Source organism: Ciona robusta, chromosome 3, assembly GCF_009617815.1.
Source record: "Ciona robusta chromosome 3, ASM961781v2".
In the NCBI taxonomy this organism is placed as follows: Eukaryota; Metazoa; Chordata; class Ascidiacea; order Phlebobranchia; family Cionidae; genus Ciona; species Ciona robusta.
The window spans coordinates 3,294,046-3,316,087 of NC_143237.1; the positions used below are offsets into that span (position 1 = coordinate 3,294,046).

General features: G+C 33.0%; 2 protein-coding genes across 2 annotated transcripts; one reads left to right on the top strand and one right to left on the bottom strand.

The window, feature by feature from the left end:
* The first annotated feature begins 45 nt into the window (after nt 1-45).
* On the top strand, nt 46-3,567 carry LOC149737863 (iron-sulfur cluster transfer protein NUBPL-like). The gene is made up of 10 exons (XM_089874773.1): nt 46-196; nt 557-716; nt 1,112-1,201; nt 1,270-1,309; nt 1,554-1,644; nt 1,930-2,023; nt 2,497-2,582; nt 2,891-3,014; nt 3,068-3,156; nt 3,215-3,567. Exons 1-10 carry the CDS (start codon nt 95-97, stop codon nt 3,269-3,271), a joined length of 933 nt encoding a protein of 310 aa, XP_089730899.1. The 5' UTR covers nt 46-94; the 3' UTR covers nt 3,272-3,567.
* Nucleotides 3,016-21,675, bottom strand: LOC149737864 (splicing factor 3B subunit 3-like). Its single transcript, XM_089874758.1, has 26 exons — nt 21,492-21,675; nt 20,585-20,784; nt 20,161-20,254; nt 19,379-19,599; nt 18,315-18,521; nt 17,734-17,844; nt 17,140-17,270; nt 16,013-16,178; nt 15,223-15,318; nt 14,984-15,056; nt 14,395-14,546; nt 13,874-14,029; nt 13,095-13,250; nt 12,280-12,417; nt 11,984-12,094; nt 11,504-11,670; nt 10,578-10,752; nt 10,155-10,310; nt 9,472-9,681; nt 8,990-9,115; nt 7,865-8,077; nt 6,408-6,506; nt 5,377-5,520; nt 4,505-4,609; nt 3,682-3,777; nt 3,016-3,422 (listed from the first exon to the last, which is right to left on the bottom strand). The coding sequence occupies exons 1-26, from the start codon at nt 21,592-21,594 to the stop codon at nt 3,378-3,380; spliced, it is 3,651 nt and encodes a 1,216-aa protein (XP_089730884.1). The 5' UTR covers nt 21,595-21,675; the 3' UTR covers nt 3,016-3,377.
* Nucleotides 21,676-22,042: the final 367 nt, after the last annotated feature.

The window sequence follows — 22,042 nt, forward strand, 5'->3', positions numbered from 1 at the left end:
TTTAGTACTTTAACTTTGTCAGATTTTTCCAGTAACTACTTTACCTGCTTTTTCTGGTATCAAATAAATCATAGAATGTTTTAAACACTGCAGAATGTTTAAACTAGTAGGTAATGCAGTTGCGAAGATTCAAACTCATTGTCCTGAACTTAAATATGCCTCAAGAACCATACCAAGCCACTCATTTAGTGACGAAGTTAGTAAACTGATGTAACTTCTGTGTAAACCTTTCAAAATAGTTACTGTAGGGTGGGGGAAGATAGGACACCTTTAGCTCCCAATATTCATATATTCTGATCATGTTTTAAACAATTAACAACGGCCTTTGGAAGTCGTGAGAATACGGTTTTATAATTCTTTGAATGTTCTTTGTTTACCAGTTACCACCAAATGAAACGAGAAAATAGATTGAAAAGGTGTCCCATATTCCTCCACCCTACTTCATGCTACAAGAATACAAATGAAATATGTCAATAATTTTAACATTTTTTTAACTTAATATACATATATATATATTATTTTGTAAATAAATAAGCATATATTTGAACCACAATAGAGAGTTACCAACAAACAGAAGAAACTAATGGAAAGAAGCTTACCCAAACAGAAGGCCATACCAGGAGTTGATAAAATATTGTTGGTTTCTTCTGGTAAAGGCGGAGTGGGCAAGTCAACTGTGGCTGTCAATATGGCACTAGGGATAAAAGAATTAACCAAGTTATGTTCAAACTAAGACTACTGGGTGTTACATATTGATTCAGAATTATTATTATTAAATATCATTCAATGAATCATAGAAAAAAGGAAATAATGAGGCACAAAATATTTTATATTTTAACTTGAATAAATGATTGTTGTTTTGTTTGTTTGTTTATATATTAACCAACAACATAAATCTGGCGCCCTGGTACAGTTGTTCGCCCAACTTTATCTAGCTTAAAGGTTATGTGTGCAAGGCTTAACAATGCCACCTTTGTGTGCGTATGTGTCTTTAGGCCTGTCGCCAATTGCTCCAAGACAGTGATAAACAACTTTTCCTGTTTAAACAAAGAAACATTACTGTTATTCGTATTATTAAATCATTTTTTTCAAATAATTCCTTTCCCCCAACAGAAATCGGTTGGTCTACTAGATGCAGATGTATTCGGACCATCTATACCAAAGCTAATGGGATTACATGGAAAACCAGATATTACTAAAGGTTTTAATGTCAGTTTACTCTTTAGAGCATTATATATTCTATTTATAACATACGGCACAAACTTACAGAAAACATGATGATTCCACATGAAAACTATGGCATAAAATGGTAAGTTAATAATACTTTAGATATTCCTATTGTGTTTTCATCCACGTTCTTTGACAAAGTCATCCATGTTCTTTGACAAACCTTTTTTGTGCCCAAAAAAATATGCCTAGATCCAAACTGTAATTATTTTGCATAAAAATGACACTACTAGAAAAATATCTACTGATTGTGTTCTATTAAATAAAGTAATAACACTACTGTATAGAATTATTCCAAACTAAATTGCTTCAAATATGTGTCCCAGCATGTCCATGGGTTTTCTCATAAAAGAAGGTGCACCTGTTGTATGGAGGGGACTAATGGTCATGCAAGCAGTTCAACAACTTCTATGGAAGGTTCGAATCTAGAATTTGAATATATTTTTAATATTTTACAATATTAAAAAACAACCGTTAAGAACAAACAACGTTGCGAAACATTTTTTTTTTCGAGAGTCCCACAAATACAAACATAATTTTTTTCGAAATTATAAATTTTACAAAATTCTTAAAGTACTTGAAGAGATGTCAATAAACAGAATACCGAATACTGTAATTAGATTCGAATCTCACGTATTCAAAATTGTGCATCCCTATCCTCATATTTGCTTTTTATTGATACTACTATTTATTAACAAACAGGTAGATTGGGGTGAACTCGATTTATTAGTTGTAGATTTGCCACCAGGAACAGGAGATGTCCAACTTTCAATTGTGCAGAATGTGCCAGTATCAGGTAAACAGGAAATATATAATCTAACTTTATACAACTCTTTCTGAATAACTAAATAATTTTACTTGTAAAGCAATCATTTGTCAGTCATCTGGTATATAAAAAAACATTATATTTATTCTAATGTTTTGTCTGCTATTCGGCATGACTTTATTTAGTTTTACGCAACAATAACTTTATTTCAATATTATCATGCGCTTGTTGCCTTTGCCTCAAACCCTGGTCAAGTCTCGCCAAATGCTGGACACAACGTAATATTTTATATACAATATATATACCAAATGAGCCAAAAAAATGTTAGTTTACATTAAGTCTGGTAGCAGAAGTAACGAAATACTAATTGTCTTTCTACAATTAAAATTTTGTAAAATAATAATAAGTAGGTCCTACAACTGCTTATTACTCAATTCATGCAGATTTTAACTTCATGCTCACAAACTTCTGGACGAACTTAAATCTTAACCTTTGTTCTCTAGGTTCAGTAATTGTAACAACACCTCAAGACATTGCGTTGATTGATGTTAGAAGAGGGGTGGAAATGTTTAAGAAATTAAACGTGCCGGTAAGTTACACAATTTGAAAGTTTCTAATTGACTGGCGCCACATAAAATAATAACCAACAAAGTAAACTAGAATGGTATAACGACTGTCATTCTCCGGCCACATGAGGATAAAGTAAGTTACATTCATTCATTCGATTTTTAATGAACTAACTATAAAAGTGATTTTATTAACTTGAACCCGGGGCATTATTAACTTGAAACCGAGGAACTGCCCACAAGCTTAATCTAGTGCATCATGCTGACTTATTTCTGATCAACTGACTGGAGAACGTATAATATTGAATGTTCATTTATCCATATCTTTCAGGTGTTTGGAGTTGTTCAAAACATGAGCCATTTTTGCTGTCCCAAGTGTGGCCATGAAACCTCTATTTTTGGACAAGATAGCAAGATAAAAAAGTTTGCAACAGCCACAAACACAGAAATATTGGGTAAGTTTCTAAAAATGATGTTTTATTCTCGACTTACAATAATGTTTATACAGGGAGAATCCCCTTACACGAAAATATATGCGAGTTATCAGACAGCGGAATACCAGTTGTGGTTACAACGGACAGTTCCAGCAAGCAACAGGTTTGCTTGTTTCATTTAATATTCATACAAGATGTTTAAATAAACCTTATTTTTACAGAGTTCTTCATTTTTTGAAATTTCACAAAAACTTGTTAAAAAACTCAATTTTTCATGACAAGGCAGTTCTGTATAAAAGTTGAATTGAACTATTGTGACATCACATGATTGACTGTTTGGTCACTAAAGAGAAGTTGGTTTAAAATTAAATGACAACAGAAGAATCAGAACGCATATCTTGTACGAATGTCTTCAAGTTTTTTCGACACCTAAAGAAAAAATAACGTTTTTCATCGTAATAAAGCTGCTATTATTTACTCCAAATTTGTAGCTGCGTGCATAGGTTTACTTTATTTAATGATATGAGAATTTTTTTTCGTTTTTTTTTGGACACCGAAAAAATATGAGGAACAATTTTTTTCGTTTTATTTTGACACAAAAATAATTCTTATCACACTTGATTGCTATTATTTACTACATTTGTAGCTACATGCATAAGTTTACTTTATTTATAATAAAGAAACCAACCTCAGATGGGACTCTGTCTAATTCCTCAGCTACAGATTTTTGTTTTGAAGCCTCCATTGAATTGAAGAGTTCACACAAATCACCGTCAATAACATTCTATAAAAACTTTTAGATGTTACCAGTGTTAAAATAAATTAAGTTTAAAAACTAGACAATATGTAACATATGTGAAAGGGACTGTATTTGCATAAAAAGCAAACTATATTTCGCAGGAAACACCAGCATTCATACAATTCTAAACATTAATATATTCAGAAATAAACCTATAAAAAGCAAACTATGTTTCACAGAAAACACCTGAGAGCATCGAGACAACTTTAAGCGGTAAAATATGCAGAAATATTCTAATTTAAAAACTAGATCATGTATAACAAATGTGCAATGGTCTGCATTTAAATAGAAAGCAAACTATGCTTGCAGAAAACACCTGATAGCATTCAGACAACTCTAAGCAGTAAAATAACCAGAAATAAACTTAACCCTATATTTATAACATGTGTTAGGACTGTATTTGCCTAAAAACCAAACTTTATTTTCACAGAAAACACCTGATAGCATTTAGACCACTCTAAGCAGTAAAATATCCAAAAATAATTTAGTTTAAAAACTAGACGATATGTAACATATCTGTAAGGGGCTATACTTGCATAAAAAGCAAACTTCATTATCACAGAAAACACCTGATCGCATTAAGACAACTCTTTGGGCAGGGAAAATATCCAGAAATTTTTAGTTTAAAAACTAGATCGTATATAACGTATGTGTTAGGACTGCATTTGCATAAAAAGCAATAAGCAGTAAAATATCCATAAATAGGTCAAACCTTGACAGGAAAGTAATATGATCTATAAGCAAGATGGTCTCTCCCCAATAATGGTGGACATTCATTCCTCATGTGCATTTCTAAATGCTGGAAGAAATCATGATCCTAAAACAGACAAAATATTAATAATCTCTGTGGTTAAAAACAAGGAATGTGGCAACCTTTTTAGTCATAATCACCCACAAAGTAACATACATGGTAACTCATAAGCTGGCACGAGGTGTTAAACCCGTGTGATAACGACAGTCGTGGATAAAGTAAGTTACATTCATTCATACGCTTGTACATGAACAGATACAACACATATAATTAATAATCTGTGTAGTTAAAAAAAAGGGAATGTGGAACCCATTCAGTCATGGATATACAGTTGTGTATGATCAGATATAGTTACTTTCAATTCATAAACACATAGAAATGTATGTTTACATCCATAGCATGATGGTTGGAAAATTGGAACTCCAGGTTTTAAATTTATTGTTACCACTATTGCAAATGTTTGTATGTGTCTTGAGCAAAGTATTTAAAGGTAATTGCTCTGACCCAGTGGTCAACAATGGGTGGATAGAATTGCCAACTGTGCAGAAAAATCACCAAACACAAAGTTACATACATGATAACTTAGAAGCAGTTAAAAGTGTGTGAAAATTTGCAACTATGTTGTAACTTAAACTCTAGGAGTTGTCCCGTAACGCAATGAGAAAAAAGGGGACATTCATTTATAAAAGTAACCAAGAAAGGGACATTTGTTTAAAAAGACACTAAAAACTAACATTCCTTTATAAAAGTAATTAAAAAAGGCCATTCATTTATAAAAATAAAATATGTCACTTAAACAATATAACACTCGTGTACATAAATGTTATACTGACCTCATGTGATGTGAATGGCACCAACATACCAATACTACCCGATAATGTGGTGTATACGAGGGATTCTGAACCTCCAGGTATGAGGGTGGTCTTCTGTAGTGATAGAACTGTTTCCCCAACATGGTACATGCATAGCACCTCACACTGTGTTAAATACAACAAAGTTATTTAATTATTTGAAATAAATATGCTTCGGTTTATATAGGTGATAATTAAAAAGCCACGTTTACAACATGTTGAATACTTCAGTTTTTAATAAGAAACAAATTTTTTATCAATACAATTAACTATTGGCACATTTACTACATTTGAATATTTCAGTTTCTAATAATATACGAAAGTTTTACCAATACAGTTACCTATTGACACATTTGCTACATTTTGAATACTTCAGTGTTTAATCAGAAACGAAAGTTTTAGCACTACAATTACTTTAGCAAATTTCAAATATATTAAATATTTGTTCCCCACCATGGTTAAGCATAGCACCCCACACAGAGCATATTAATGAAACATGATTTTGGATATATCAATAACTCTTAACCAAGAAAAGTACATTTTTAAATAACTCTGTTTCAAATTACATACAAAAGTTTTAACAATTATTGTAGCAGTTTTCAAACATAAAAACTCCAATTTTACATTTGCTATTAAAATAACTATAAAACTGCTAAGAAATGTATCTTACACTGTATTAAATACAACAAAGTAAATTTTGCTAAATGCTAAAGGCTTCAGTTTTAATAATATACAAACCCCTTCAATACAACTATTTTAGCAGATTTCAAACATAATAACTATAGTTTAAAATTTGTTTAAATAATGTATACAATTACTTTAGCAAATTTCAGATATAGTAACTCCAATTTTACATTACAGGTATTATGTATACAATTACTTTAACAAATTTCAGACATAATAACTCCGATTTCACATTTGCCATTAAAACAAACATCTAGAACTGCTAAGATATGTTTGTTAGAGTCGAGCTAGGAAGCAGTGTTCCATACAGCAACCACAGACATACCAACCTTCTGCATTGCTCCGTTAAGAATTCCTCTCGTCCACAAAGCTTTGGTTCCGCTGGGATCATCTTGAACGTCATCGTTGACATCAGATGGAAGACGCAGCTGTTAGTGATGGTGGAGTTTTTTTATTTAGAAAGTCATTTTTGGTGACATGGCAAATTGGTTAGTCTGCTTCTAACTAGAGCACGACCGATTATCGGCAAGGGCAAAAAACGGCCGATATTATCGGCGCTTAGTAACCAGGCGGCCAGCAATGTGCGTACGCAAGAATTAATGCAGAGCGATAGCTTTTTCATAAACGTAAACTCACTCAAATACCTAATTCAACTCGTTCGTAAAAATCTAACGTATTAAACTGGGTTAAAGCGTCTGATCACGCGTCCACCGCATGTCATGTTTATCAGGCACGTGTAATGTCGTGGTTACTTTAGGTCACTTACACGTCTTTACGCGTCAACGTGATACACAAATAAACTGCATTAGCTGATAAATATAATGTTTGTTTATTTGAAGGGAGGTAAAATTTATTTGAAAAAATTACAAATTAACCAATTAAGTAATTACAAGTTCACTAATAACTAATTAATAATAATAATTAAGCCTGTTAGTTGATTTTTATCAGCTATATCAGATTTTTCCGTTTTAATCAGTCAAGTTTTTTAGGTGCATTAAAATATCGGTTATCGGCAACTAAAATTTACAAAATATCGGTATCGGTTTGAAAAAAGCAATATCGGTCGGGCTCTACTTCTAACCCAGAGGCCAGAGATAATGGGTTCAAGGCTTATTGCTGCTCCAAACCTTTAACGGCACATGCTCTTACCCAGCGGTCACTAATGGGTTGTTCAAATTATCAGCAAAACAAAAAAAGGTATATGTTATCACCCACAAAGTTACATATACAGTAATTTATAAGCTGGCACGAGGTGTATGAAACAAAACACCCGTGTTATAACGAATGTCATTTGCGGCCACACAAGGATAAAATAAGCCACACACAACTACACAGGCATTATATGCAGGTTTGACAAGCTTATTAGTGTTTTGCTTATGTAACTCAACTTGGGAAAAATCCTCACAAGTTAGAAGTTGCAAGCCAAAAGAAATATGGCAATTATAAAACCTAGTTTCTTTTTTACAAACAGAAAAAAAACATAAACCCAAACATTTGCTCTATAATAAATAAGTCAATATAACTTAATTAATTGTAATATATAGTAGGGTTGGGGAAGATGGAACACGTTTAGCACATAATATTTAAATATCCTGATTGTGTTTTAAACAATTAACAGCGATCTATGGGAGTCCTGAGGATACAGTTTTACAAATCTTTGAATGTTCTTTTTTTACTAACAAATGGGAAAAGAAAATAGAATGAAATTATGTCCTATTTCCCCCCACCTTACATATATATATATATATATATAACTTGTTCTTTATTTATAGCACTTTTCACTTACCACAGATATATTTCCAAACTTATCAGACACAGCCACGGTGTTCCAATCCAACACAGTAGCTGACGTGACCCATCGTGGGTAAGTATCGTCCGCAAACACCACAAGTTGGTTTTCATGTCTTCGATATCTCACCCAATGCACAGACTCCTGTACATCACACACAATGATACGATGACCAACAGCTTGAATGCTGGCTATGTAGTTAGGGATGTGCTGTGGAAAAAAATAAAAATTACAAAAAAAATGAGTGATTTACAATAAAATTACAAAAAATGAGTGATTTACAATATTTTTTAAGTTTTGGTATTTGGAGGGTGGAAATTTTATGCATCTTAATAAGATTCAAACTGTTTAATGTAGGATGAGCCTAAAATTTAACATCAGCAAATTCACAATCTCCTTAGCAAACTCCAAACATAGCAGTATTTTAACATTTTATCTTTGTATCTTTGGAAGCCAGTTAAGTGGCAACCTAGATAACACAAACACAATCTGTATCTTTGCTTTGCCTTAAACTGTTGCATTAACATTTTAAATACTGCACAACTGTAATGTTGTGGGTTTAACATTATTATTTCATTGATATCCGGACTGTTTTTGTTGTTCACGTAAAAGTTGGCACAGTTTGTTATTGTATTTGTAGACCTGTTATTTTGCGTTCCTTATCACTATTTTATTTACGCACGACTTGTTTAACGTCTCCGAGTGTTTCTTGATGCTAGCCTCACCGCTGCGTGCCATGTGCCACGCGGCACTTCTCCTGCGTCTAGTTTTGGGTGTGTCGGGTACTTCTCATTGTATTGTGTTGACTAGAGGTTATTTATTGTGAGCGACCGCACTTATAAAGGTAACACAACTGTTGCTAAATTTCAAAGCAACTTCATATCGCTTTAATAGGATTTATGTTTGAAACAAACAGGTTGTGACCCTCCCTACATTTTAAGTTGTGACCCTCCCCACATTTTAAGTTGCGACCCTCTCCACATTTTAAGTTGTGACCCTCCCCACATTTTAAGTTGCGACCCTCCCCACATTTTAAGTTGTGACCCTCCCCACATTTTAAGTTGCGACCCTCCCCACATTTTAAGTTGTGACCCTCCCCACATTAAGTTAAAAACCACCCACCTTATTCTCACACTTCCTCAACAACTTCTTCTTCCCAAGATCATAGATTCGAAGCAACTTCCCAACCCCGATGAGGACACGACCTTGATACGGACAAATTGCGCTCGGCACCTCGTCAACTACTGTCTGTAATCAACAACAAAAGACAGGTATTAGCATAAACCTCTAATGAAATTTATTATAGATAACAAGATCAAAAATATTTTATTGATTTGTAAATTATGTTTTAAACTCTAGGAGTTGTACCACAACGAATCCATTAATTAAAGACATTCACTTATAAAATTAACAGATATCGGTTAAAAAAAAGTTTTAATCATGTTAAAAAAGTTTTAATCACGCTAAAAAGGTTTTAATCACATAACCACTATTAAAATGCCTTATTACATGCTAAACTGTATCCTGGTTTGAAGCCTATTTATTTAGGAATTACATGTTATGTAAAACGAACACATGATAGCGTTGTAGCACGCCACACCCACCTTATGCACAAGTTCCAGTTTATTTCCTTCTTCATTTATTTTATAAGTATGTATCTCCCCTCCCCCCCTTGCTTGCCGTGGGTTGATAAGGAGTTCGCAAGCCACGCCAACCAACACAAACGTGTCGTCACTGTTGTTGGGAAACTTACAAATAGCAATGCTCAACGCTGCTTCGTTTTGCTCCAGACAAATTTTTTGAATTGTTTCGCCCTGGGTAGTGGGTGGAAATAAGTTAACTAAAAAAATATTTTACAAAAAAAAAAGGGAAACAAGATTGAATCTCGAAATGTACAGTCTGGAGTGTTTTCATTAAATAATAAATAATTTTATTTAGGTGTGTATGGAACAATTTAGTCACCTTTCTTGTATTTCTGAGACCATATATGTACCATTGTGGCTGATTTATTTTGTGTTTAGGTGTCAAGACATCATGCTTGTTACTTACAAAATAATTGTAAAAACTAAATTCAATCACTCACAAATAATTGTAAAAACTAAATTCAATCACTCACAAATAATTGTAAAAACTAAATTCAATCACTCACACATAATTGTAAAAACTAAATTCAATTACTCACAAATAATTGTAAAAACTAAACTCAAAATACTAAATTCAGCCACTCACAAAATAATTTAAAAAAAATTAAACAAAAACAGAACACAATAAATTGTTGTGAACTCACAGATCTTGGATGCATGAGACGGATCTGAGATGACCACATCCCAGGACCAGCTTTTGATGCTCCGAACTTATCCTCCGGAAGACTCTCACGGAGGAAAGCTGCGGTCATCTCAGCAGCGAGTTCTCTCTCATCCTCACCTGCTGCCTCGATCATTTCCTGTCAATCAAATGTTTAAAAAAATTAAATTTAAAAAATAAAAATAAATTTAATAAACTTTTTTTAAATGTCTACAAATTAAAAAAAAAAAAAATTTAGTGTAAACATTTCTGGCAATTAAAAATTTTTCACTTAAAATATTAGTTAGCACATTTCTAGCATTTCTGCATAATAAAAACAATTACAGATAAAGCATAAACATTTATCATTTGCTTACTATAAACTCATACTTTAATGTTAGTTAGCCTATTTAAAACTCATACTTACTTCTGCCATTTGTTGTTTTCTGTTCTCCTTAGTTTCTTCTGTGTAAGCATTATGATCGGTCTCAAGTATAATGACATTACCCGAGTCGTAATGTATCGCAAATCTACGTGGCGTGTATTGAAGTCCTGTGGACGCTTGGTTGAACACGGTGCCCAACTTCTCCAATGCTAAAATCCTGACATGGGTGTTTGCATTTATAAAAAATGTAATGTATGGACAGTGGATTATTTTGAACTAGTTAAAAAGTCAACCTTTTTTAAACATCTCAGATTCAGCTATCTTAATAATGCACTAAAACCTGTGGCTGTTGACGCAGGGGCGAAGTGGTAAAGAGCCTGCCTTTAACCTAAAGGCAATGGTTTCAAGGCTTGTCGCTGCTACCATTATAGGCATATGTGTCCTTCAGTGCTTGGGCAAGACACTTAACAGCAATTGCTCTAACCCAGTGATCACTAATAGGCTGTCTAAATTATCAGCCATACATAAAGAAAAAAAAATCTCTCAAAAATAATCACCCACAGTCCACAGATTAACATACGAGGAGTATGAAACCGAACACTTTGTGTGATAACGACTGTCTTTTTTCAGAAGAGCAAGTTACATTTTTTTAAAGCAAGTTACATTCCATCAATGTCATCCTATTATGCTAAAACTTATAAAAACAAAATTTCTGTATGTACAACAATAATCATATTGGTACCAGTAGGGTGGGTGAAGATGGGACACCTTTACCACATAATATCCAAATACCCTGATCGTGTTTTAAACATTTAAAATCAGTCTATGAAAGTCCTGAGGATACGGTTTTACAATTCTTTGAATGGTCTTTGTTAAATAACAAATGAAACAAAAAAAATGGAATGAAAAGGTGTCCCATCTACCCCCACCTTACTATATGAATCAAAATCTTAGCAGTGACAGCCTACCTGAGGGTGTTGGCAGATATTGCAACAATTCCTTCTGGACATTGCTCTGATGCGAATCCTGATGCAAACTCCAAGCTTTCATAAGATAGTGGTGTGAGATGGAACCTGTTCTGATGTTGATAACTTAACCATGTTCTGCTGGACATTGCTAATACTGCATCTGAACCCTGTGTTGGGGGTGTACGAATGTTCAATTTTCAGGGGGTGAATGTTAAATAGTGCTAATGTATCAAACAAACTAATAAAGATTTAAAACGGAAAAATAAAATTTTGAGCATAAATTATTGCAAACTTCTTTCGCAATTTTTACTAATTATTAACTTAAAATCTTTTTTTAAAGATGCAGTCAAATAAACATAACTTAAAGCTGTTAAGAGCAAAAACAAGTAAAAAATATATTTTCCTCATAAAAAATATGTTAAAACTAAAAACTCAGAAATTCTGAAAAACTGTGTATAACACAAAAGCTACATTACATACCTGTGTCAATACACGAAACAGTTTGACTGCCCGTGTTCCAAGATATCGTGTTCGTGTGTCCGAGAGATCTCCTGTCACATTATCAAGCGTTGTTCGAAGCAAAACCCCGTTCTGTGAAAAAAAATTAATAAAATTTTTTGCTTTAAATGTAAAATTTTATATTTAATTTTTTTTTTTTTAAATTAGAATGAAAAGTTTTTTGGGGGGTTTAAACATACAATCCATAAAAACTTTGAAATGACAGTTTACAAAAAAAAGTTGAATTTTTTTCCAAATAAAAAAATCATTTTTTTCACCTGCAACCCAATGTTGAGGACCAATCCTCCGGATGCTTTCTGTGCTCCTGTTTCATCCTCTCCTCCTCCGATTTCAATGATGCAAACCGACTCCGGAGTTGCAGGAAGAGCTTGCATGCTCAGAGGTTGCAAACAATCCTGAGGAAAGATAAAAACTGAATTTGCCATGTTTCTAATGTGATAATGTGAGCAGAAAGGTGTATAGTAGGGTGGGGGAAGGCGGGACACCTTTTTATTTTAATTTCTCATCCCATTTTGTCCTAAACAAAGAACGTCCAAAGAATTGTAAAACAGTCTCCTCAGTCCCATTGACCGTTGGTAATTGTTTAAAGCATAAAGATATTTGGATATTATGTGCTAAAGTGATCCCATCTTTCCACACAGTACTATATTAGCCCTGGTTAGTGATAAAGGTGGTTATCAGGGATATACAATGTCCATTTGTCGCATATGACGCCATAGAATTTTGAATTATTTTACAAAGTCAATGTTTTGCTTTATTTGGGACTAAGTCTGCTTCCGACCATCAGTAAATAGACATTTCCTCTTTTTCTCTAAATAGTTTATTCTTATTGTTTTAAAGTTGGCATTTACGATTACAGTAAAAAAAAACTGAAACAAATTTTATCAAAAAATAATAGAAGTTTTATCGAAAATAGAATATTTTAAATGTGTTATTCCCCTTATAAATTCAAAATTTCTGTAAAATAAAATTGGCAAACGCCCAAAACCCTACAGTTTACAATAAAAAAGTATATATGCAACCCATTTCATACCAATGCCGCAAACAGCATAAAATAAATATTTCAACTTACAGTTGGGTCAAGAGATATAATACGGACAGTATTATCAGCCAACCCGACAGCAAGAAATCGCGTTCTTTGTTCCGTTGGTGGAACTTTTGATAAATCCATGCACACAACTTCGCTGTTCATCTCTTTACGTTCCGTGTATTCATTCAGTTGTCCTGACTGCAAACGAGTGCGATATTTTAAATCCGAGGTTATTTTCGATTGCGAGTATAAGTATTATTTTTTTGTCATTTTTTTTGTTTGTTTTTTTCCATTATGTGTATTATTTTTAGTTCAATTAAGGGCAGGAATAATTTTGTCGATTTGCCTATTTATTAAAACAGCAAATATTTGGTGCATACACACTTTTATTTATATAAACTGGTCTACAAGCCCAAACTACATTCTATAAATGAATAAAAGTTAAATGTATCCGACTGTAGTCAGAAAACGACAGTCGTTACTCGTTATAACAGTTCTGTTTTATACACCTCATGCCAACTTACAAGTTACCATGTATGTTACTCTGAGGTGATTACTTTTTTGTTTAATCTGTTTATGTCTGTGCAGTGGTGCAGGTTAATGAATAAAATGTAATTAAAGAATTTGCAAGAATTTGTTAGCAGAAACATGATAAATAGTTTCTGTATCCTTCTAGCAAACTCTATATTCCATTAACAACTATAACATAAAAATAACCTTTAGAGCTAAAGGAAAAGTTAAATAAATTGAAAACAGCTTAAACAGCAAATTTAAATAAACCCAACAAGCTACCACACAAAACATTAAACTACTGTACTTACCTGATCCATTTCAAAATATACAAGTTCCCCCCCAGTAAGTGCGATGACAACTTGTCTTTGATTGACAGCACACCTCAGGATGGTTTTTTTACCCGGAGTTTTCCATTCATTGACTCGCTTGTCAGCTCGGATGTGCCGAATACCATCCGGATAAACCTGGAGGTTTTATTCAATTATTAGATTTAATAGAAAAAAAGGAGGAGGGAAAGATGGGACACCTTTTCATTCAATTTTCTCATCCCATTTGGTAGTAAACAAAAAACTTTAAAAGAAATATAAAACTGTATCCTTACGACTCCCACAGACCGCTGTGTTTGAAACACGATCAGAATATTTGGATATTTTGTGCTAAAAGTGTCCTGTATTACAAAAATATACTTTTTTGTGTTTGAAAACAAACAATATACTTTTTCGGCATTAAAAAGCAAACAATATACTTTTTTACAATATACTTTAAATAAGTTCTTCACACAATGTTAGCCATACAAAAAATCAAACACAAACAATAAATAATTTCTCACCTGAACCAATGCATTCTCACCCAGCAATGAACAAGATAGGGTGGGAGTTGTTCCTAAGAATCCAGAATCTGTAACTTCTTCAACAGTTTCTCCGATAGAGAGGACAAGGGTGGCGTTGACGAAGGACACGATGATGTAAGAATCAAATTCCTCTATTGGGACATGATAATGTAAAAAATAGGGACACGAAAATGTAAGAATCAAATTCCTTTCCCTCTCCTCTATTGTGTGAGTGGTTACGTATATAGTAAAGTGGGGAAAGATGAAACACTTTTATTCTATTTTCCATTTAAATTTGGTAGAAGACCAAGAACAATCAAAGAATTATAAAACTGTATCCTCACGACTCCCATAAACAGTTATTAATTGCTTAAAACACAATTAGGATATTTTTTATATTATGTGCTAAAGGTGTCCCATTCATATGTATTACTATTTCAGTTGTATGGTCTTTTTGTAAAAAAAAAGGCATAAATTATTCACTTTACATTACTTTAATATCTATGGTGTTTTATAAACTAAATACGGGCATAAATTTGAATATAAGTCAACTTATATTTCTTATTCCACTTTAACATGACTAACAAACCTTCTTCTTTTATCTTTACCGTCCACACAGCATTCGGATTACCAGGTAGTTCTGAAACAGCCATCTCGGAAACCTGTGGTGTGAAAAAAACAATTCTTAAAAAAAATTGAGATGAAAAAAACTGCGATAAAAAATCAATTTCTTAAAAATAAAAACACCTTAAAAATCCTTTTATTCATTACAATGCAAAAGCATACAAAATGAGCTGTTCCCAACTTTAAAAAATAGTAGTAAGTTACCTCAAGCCCGTGCCTTAAAACACGAAGAGATGAACGTGGACCTCTACCACAAGTTACATACAACTGTGGGGTGTCTTCATTTGCAAGATCTGATATCTAAAGATTACAAAATAAATCTATTTATTGTATACAAATATTTGAAATATATTAGATTTATCGTTTAAAATGACTACTGTAGGATAGGCCTACTTTTATGTTCGTAAAACAAATAGTAAAATAAATAACAAAGTCAAATATTACAGATTACAAACAAGAACATATTAAAATTGACATGTTCAAAATCAAATTATTATCTTTATTTTATTTACCCCAAACAAACTATTTTAAAAAATTTGATTTAAAATAATTTATAAAGACCTAAAATATGAAATGCTTACAAGATAAATATGTTTACAAGATAAATACATACAAAATGACTACTGTAAGATTATTTTCTGTTTATAAAATAAATAACAAAGTCAAATATTACATATTAATTTATTAAATTTGGCATATTTTTTCCCACCCCCCCTTTTTTTTTGCTTTTCGCTTAATTGTTATTGCTCGTTACTGTTGCGTTTCATTCTCTGATAAAAGATCGCCGTATGGCAGACGAAACGTTGGATACACAGTACGTTTTTAATATACCAGATGAGCCACTAATATATTATTTATACGATGCCTGGTAGCAGAAGTAACAGAATATTGGCATATTTAATATCAATTATTTATCTTTATTTCATTTACATAAAAATAAAATGATTTGAAAAATTTAATTTGAAATAATACATAAAGATACAATATATCAGACCTGGCAAGTCATGATTGGTGACAAGCTGTCCAGCTCGTCAACGAGCACAAGGTTCCTCAGCGCACGAGGAGCGTAGAAGAATGTGTCTCCTTCCTCTAACGGCATCGCGCTCGAGAACTCCGTCTCATCATCATCATCTCCAAGGTGAGCAATTTGGTATAAACAACTGCAGGGTAATTAGAATTAGAGACCGACCGATATCAATTTTTTCCACCAATATCAATATTTTTACCTTTTACCGATACAGATATTTTACCAATATTTGTCATTATAGCGAATCATATGAAATGATCAGTGGACATTAAACTTTACGTCCATGTAAAGGTCAAGTAGGACGCACGTCGCTTCGCATAAACCATGTATACATCGATGAAATATCGGCGCTTGTTTATCGATAGAATGTTAATATCGGTGAACCTCTAATTACAATGTAAGCAATCTGATATAAACAACCGTGTGGTAATTACAATGTTATCAATTTGGTACATTAATAAAGATTTCAAAACCAGTTATTTAGGAAAATTTGTCAAAAACATCTTAAATGCTGTAAGTGTTATTTTTTTATTGCAAATTTTCTTATTTTTATTTCAATTTGATGGTTACAAAAACACAAACATTTAAAATATTATTTAGTTTACATTTACTGCATTCATATATTTGATAAAATTGTGTTAACTTTAAAAAGAAAACTAAATTCTGTTTTTTTAATTAGCTAAATTCTTTTCTTTTTATTGGCTAAATCCGTTTTTTTAATTAGCTAAATTCTGTTTTTTCACAAAAAACATTTGAGGTATCGGATCAAAAGTTGGTTTGTTACACTCGTATGGTCATTTGACATCTATTAGACGTGGCCGCGTAGCATTTCAGGTCGAAATAACCAAAATATTTGCAACCGCTTGCAACCCCTAGGTTTCTTAGGTATCCAGTTAAGGTGGCTGAACACAGTATCCAGAATTTGTTTGTTGGTCTGGATTTCGCTGCCACATGCGGAACTCTGTAATGGGTTTGCATACACCTTCGCAAGCGAATTCATATGTCGGATACTGTGTACAGCCACCTTTATAACTACAGAAACAGGTCAGCAAACAGTCATTCTAATATTGCAGCCAGATCAACACTAAACTCACTGATTTCCCATCTCAGCAGCCACGAATAAGAAACCAGTTCTCAACACACACATCGCCATGGAAACGGGAACAGTGTCAAAATATTTAAGTCGAATCTCGGTCACCATGTCTTCATCTGTTTCAAGGGTCACCTGTGAAAAGTTTGGTTTATTCATGGAAAAACAACAACTTTTTTATACTGTGGAAAAATTATTGCACAATTTTTTGGTAGTAATCTTTTCTTTAGATGATATAGGTAAACTGTGAACACACACTGTCAGTGACATACATGAAAAAAATTAGGCTAATTTTTGAAAGATTTGTTTACAAGGTAAAATGTGACATGTGCAAAGTTTTTTGCAGTTGTAGTCAGTTGTGTTTACACATCCTTACAGAACGAACCAAGTAAAGAGTGAATTACCAGGAAAGTAAAATCACTGAAGAAAAACATAAAGACATATTATAATTAGGGAGGGGTCCACTTATATACAATATAAACTAAAACAATGGTAACCTAACAGTATGCACTATTATGTTTATTATTTTTTGATCAAATACAAATACAAGTCGTGTATTTAAAAAAAAACGTTTAATTTAAGAATCTGATACGGTTACCTTAAATATATCTCCTTGTTCAGTTTGAATTAAAAAGAAAAACATCGACTTTGTTTTATGAGTTGCACTGCATACCACAATCATGCCTCGCTCTGGATCATCAAGATCATTCTGAGAATAATAAACAAAACATAAACATCAAATAAAATAGTGTTTTTAATGATTATATTTTATTCCACTGGGTAAAGACACGCAGCATGGCACGCCATGGGTCGTGGACTTAAGACCAGGATTGACCCATTACTACAACACCTGGGGTGCTACGCATGGGTCACCAGTTTTTAGAGCCTGCCGCCTTCCCGAAGTTAGGTTGCAAGGGCTTTAATGGATGGGAGATCTTTCCTTGACAGCTCAGCCAAGGTTAGATGCTCCCGTCTTGCTTTCACATATGCTGGTCATATGCCAATATAGTAAAAAAAGTTTCATATTTACTAAAACTTTAATTAAAAAATAAAAAAGCATCAAAAATTCAAAATATAATACAAAAATAATACCATTGAGCAGTGTTAAAAATTCAAAGCATAAAGCAATATTTATAAACCAATATCACCAGGAAAAAAAAATCAAAAACAAAGACGTACCCTTCTCCTTGGAATAGGGGTTCTAATATCAGGTTGGTCACCAAAGTTCTTGTATGTGATATAGTTCTCTGCGCACACTAACACACCACCGGGACCATCATTACCACCAGGCACTGATATAAGATGATTGGCTCGTTCTTCCAGGGGCTCGCTGTATTTTCGAACCACGTGGTTTAAACCAAGGTCAAGCTCATAGAAGGTTAAGGTCTGTGGAATTAGAAATAAGAATGTGAGAAAGTGAATAAAATGGTATTGCAGTCTTTGATCCTTTTATCAACGATAAAAGACACTACTTTTGAATGGTTCACAATTTTTAAAAAGTCAAGGTACCCATAAATTTTGGAAGCAAAAAGTTTATGCCGACAAAAGCATAAACTTTTTTTTTGTCACATTATTAGCTTTTATTTAAAAAAAGACTGAACTGATCATTGCATTTGCACTATCACCATCATTGCACTATGTATAGTGTTTATTATGTAGGAAAGGCTATTAAATTGTTTATGTATTTATAATGGGTACTGGACTACTGGGTACTCATAACCATAGGTACTCTAATTTATTTTTGGGGTATATATAATACATAATTATATCATATATGCTTACTTTGCATACTCTTGTTAGGCGCCTATGGCTACAGTACATGACTTGATCATGTTAAATTTAAAATGGTATAATACAAAGTTTACATCAAGATTAATTAAGACGGCTTCTCTGCAGCCACATTGTGGTTCATGAGCAAACCTTTACTCAAGATCAGGACCTTATTTATTGATACAGCAGAGAGCTCTCTAAAATAAGACTAGAGTCCATAAAATGTATAGAAACATTACTTTAGTTTTTTTGCCTTTAAAAAATAAGTGTTACAGGCTCACAGCCAGTGGCGCAGCCAAAAAAATAAGGGTAGGGGGGTTTCAATCAAAAAATGTTCAAAATTTTTTTTTTATATAATTTTTTGGGGGGGTTGAAAGGGGAGGGTCGCGACCTCTGAAACCCCCCCGGCTGCGCCACTGGTTACAGCTAATTTTATTAATCAAAATCATAATTGAACAAAAATATTGTTTAACCTGTTGTGTATTTTGAACAGCTTCGCCAGTTGGGTCGGTATCTGCTTCTTCATAATCAAGTTCAAGACAAGCAAACATTGGATTTTCGAACCCCACGTCTATCCCCACCATGTGGTAGACGAATGTGTTTGCTTTATGAGCTTCGAGCGGAGACGAGATGGTCAACCTTGCTTGTGAGTCTCGATTCAAAATGTAAACCAACTTTTGCTTCTCCAAAGCACCTGAAATCAAAATTCATAGGTTAAAAAAAACTTATCAAAGCATTAAACTAACTATACTACTATAGTATAGTAGGGTGGAAAAAATGGTACACCTTTAGCACATAATATCCAAATATCCTGATCGTGTTTTAAACAATTAAAAAGGGTCTAAGGGAGTCGTAAGGAATCGGTTTTATAATGTTTTGAATGTTCTTTGTTTACTACCAAATGGGACGAGAATATGGAATAAAAGATATCCCGTTTTCCTTTACCCTACTGTGTATAATATATATATATATAACAACTGCTGTTACCCTGCCATACAGAATAATATAGTTACATTGATACGGAACAACTATTATTATACACGTTTATTAATTAAGCAAAAACACGTAAATATTTTGAATCCTAACATGGGATACTTCGATTTAGGAATTAAAAAAATATGGTTAATATGTTTATCAAAAAAACATGTATATATATAAACATTTTGAATCCAAGCAATGGATACTCCTATATATATATATATATATATATATATATATATAATTTAAATAAATATAAATACTTATTATTTCTTACCGATCATTACAGCTCTTCCTTTGGGATCAATAGCAAGATATTGACCGGGTACAATCCTTCTGCATCCACTTTTACCAAAAGTCTCCAAGTGAATCTAGATTCAATTAAAGTTAAAACATGAAGCAATCAATGAAGTTCTTTGTATAATTGGCCCAACCTAATCTACTTTCAGGGCACTGGTACGCCATTTTATACGAACTAGAACATATAAAACAGAATAAAGAAAGTTTTGAATAAAACAATGCTTTATTTTGATATATATATATATATATACATATATATATTTAAATATTAATAAATAGTGCTACAAAACTATACATTCTCATTTTTAAATTATTTTTAAAATAAGCCAGGATTAAACAGCACATAACATAGTACTAACTAATATTATAGTACAGTGATGCAACAATAAACCCAAAATCACCTTTTCAAATTTATTTTTATTTGGAATATATTCAAGGATAGAAATTCTTCCAGAATCTGAACCGCACACAACGTAATCTTTGTTGCCTCCAGTCAAGCGGAACGACATCAAAGAACGAATTTCTCCGAACACCTCAACAGTGATGAGTGTGTGCACCTTCCCTGTGTTTGGATCTGGCTTCAACAACTCCAGCAGTTTCCCTGATAACAAACCACAATTTAATAAATCAATAATAGTATTGCAGTCATGCTATATAAAGAAAGGAAAGTATGAATAAATGATGAATGACATTTTTTGGGTTTCTTCGGTCCAGTAACTAAGAACGGGAGAGTTTACAAAAGCGAAAAGACGGATAGTAAAACAATAGTTGTTAAAACACGTTTATTAATAAAACAGAAAAAGAAATAACGATTTGGATAAAAGGCGAGACCAGTACACCCTACGGACCAGATTGGAAAATTTGCAAACTGCGCCAAGGATTTTTTTGTGTCTTTGTGTGTATGTGACGCTCATTATCGTAAGAGAAAGTAAGGAAAAGGCAGCCTGCGCGGACTAATATTTTTTGTGCGGATTGCTAGTAAAATCACTAAAATTGCGAGGATTTTTGACCGATTTTGAAAATTCTACGCGAAGGATAAATCCTCTGCAAACGACATTCCTTCCAGTCTGGTCTAAAGACAATACAATGTAAATTAAGTATACGACATTTAATTAAACATTACTAAAGTTCTAATTGGAAGAAAAGTGTGCGTGAGGACACAACCCGTACAATGGGGGGAGTCGGCCTTAAAGAAGATTGATCCGAAGATTGAGTCATGATGGAAAAACAAAATCACCAAAAAGAAATTCCATCAAAGTTTACAATAAACATTTTTAAGGCAGTGTGTATTGTTAGTCAATATATTACCTCTGGAAACGGCAATTTCCTGCTGTTTTGTCCCCGAAAAGTTGCCATGGACTGCATGAATAATGGTGGTAGCTCTTTGCAGAGTCAGCCCATACAAAAACATGACGAACTTTATTTAAACTGCTACTCTTACAAACCTACTCGTACGGGCTGTTAAGAAACACTAAATTAACCAAAAAATATTTGAAAATATTGAATATGAACCAAACTGCATGTTTCATGTAAATACTACGAACAGATTCTCAATTTCTATTTACCTCAGATTTCTCAAAAATTATTTTATGAAGCCGCTATACGATAACCAGTCATGCGTTACATCACTTTTAGATTTTTAATTTTTCGTCCCCGGTTGTTTTGTTTTGGTCCTGTGATCGACCACACAGGGCAGGGCTGATTTAATTAGGTAAATGTAAGTTTAATTGTGTTTGTAATATTAAATATTCTGTTACTTCTGCTACTATAGCTAATAAAAAATCATCTATCATTGAATGGGTGCCGATAAAGCAGATTTTTAAAAATGACGAGATCCATCTCCCTACCCGGGTCCCTAA

What these genes read in the sequence shown, in the direction of transcription:
- LOC149737863 (XM_089874773.1), top strand. Translation starts at nt 95, where the DNA reads ATGTTTAAACTAGTAGGTAATGCAGTTGCGAAGATTCAAACTCATTGT. An exon ending in GCCACTCATTTAGTGACGAA is followed by an intron (nt 197 to 556) that starts GTTAGTAAACTG and finishes GAACCACAATAG; the next exon opens with AGAGTTACCAACAAACAGAA. An exon ending in TTCAACAACTTCTATGGAAG is followed by an intron (nt 1,645 to 1,929) that starts GTTCGAATCTAG and finishes ATTAACAAACAG; the next exon opens with GTAGATTGGGGTGAACTCGA.
- LOC149737864 (XM_089874758.1), bottom strand. Translation starts at nt 21,594, where the DNA reads ATGTTTTTGTATGGGCTGACTCTGCAAAGAGCTACCACCATTATTCAT. An exon ending in GGTAAAGATAAAAGAAGAAG is followed by an intron (nt 14,547 to 14,983) that starts GTTTGTTAGTCA and finishes ATGTCCCAATAG; the next exon opens with AGGAATTTGATTCTTACATC. An exon ending in AGTTTGGAAATATATCTGTG is followed by an intron (nt 6,507 to 7,864) that starts GTAAGTGAAAAG and finishes CATCACTAACAG; the next exon opens with CTGCGTCTTCCATCTGATGT.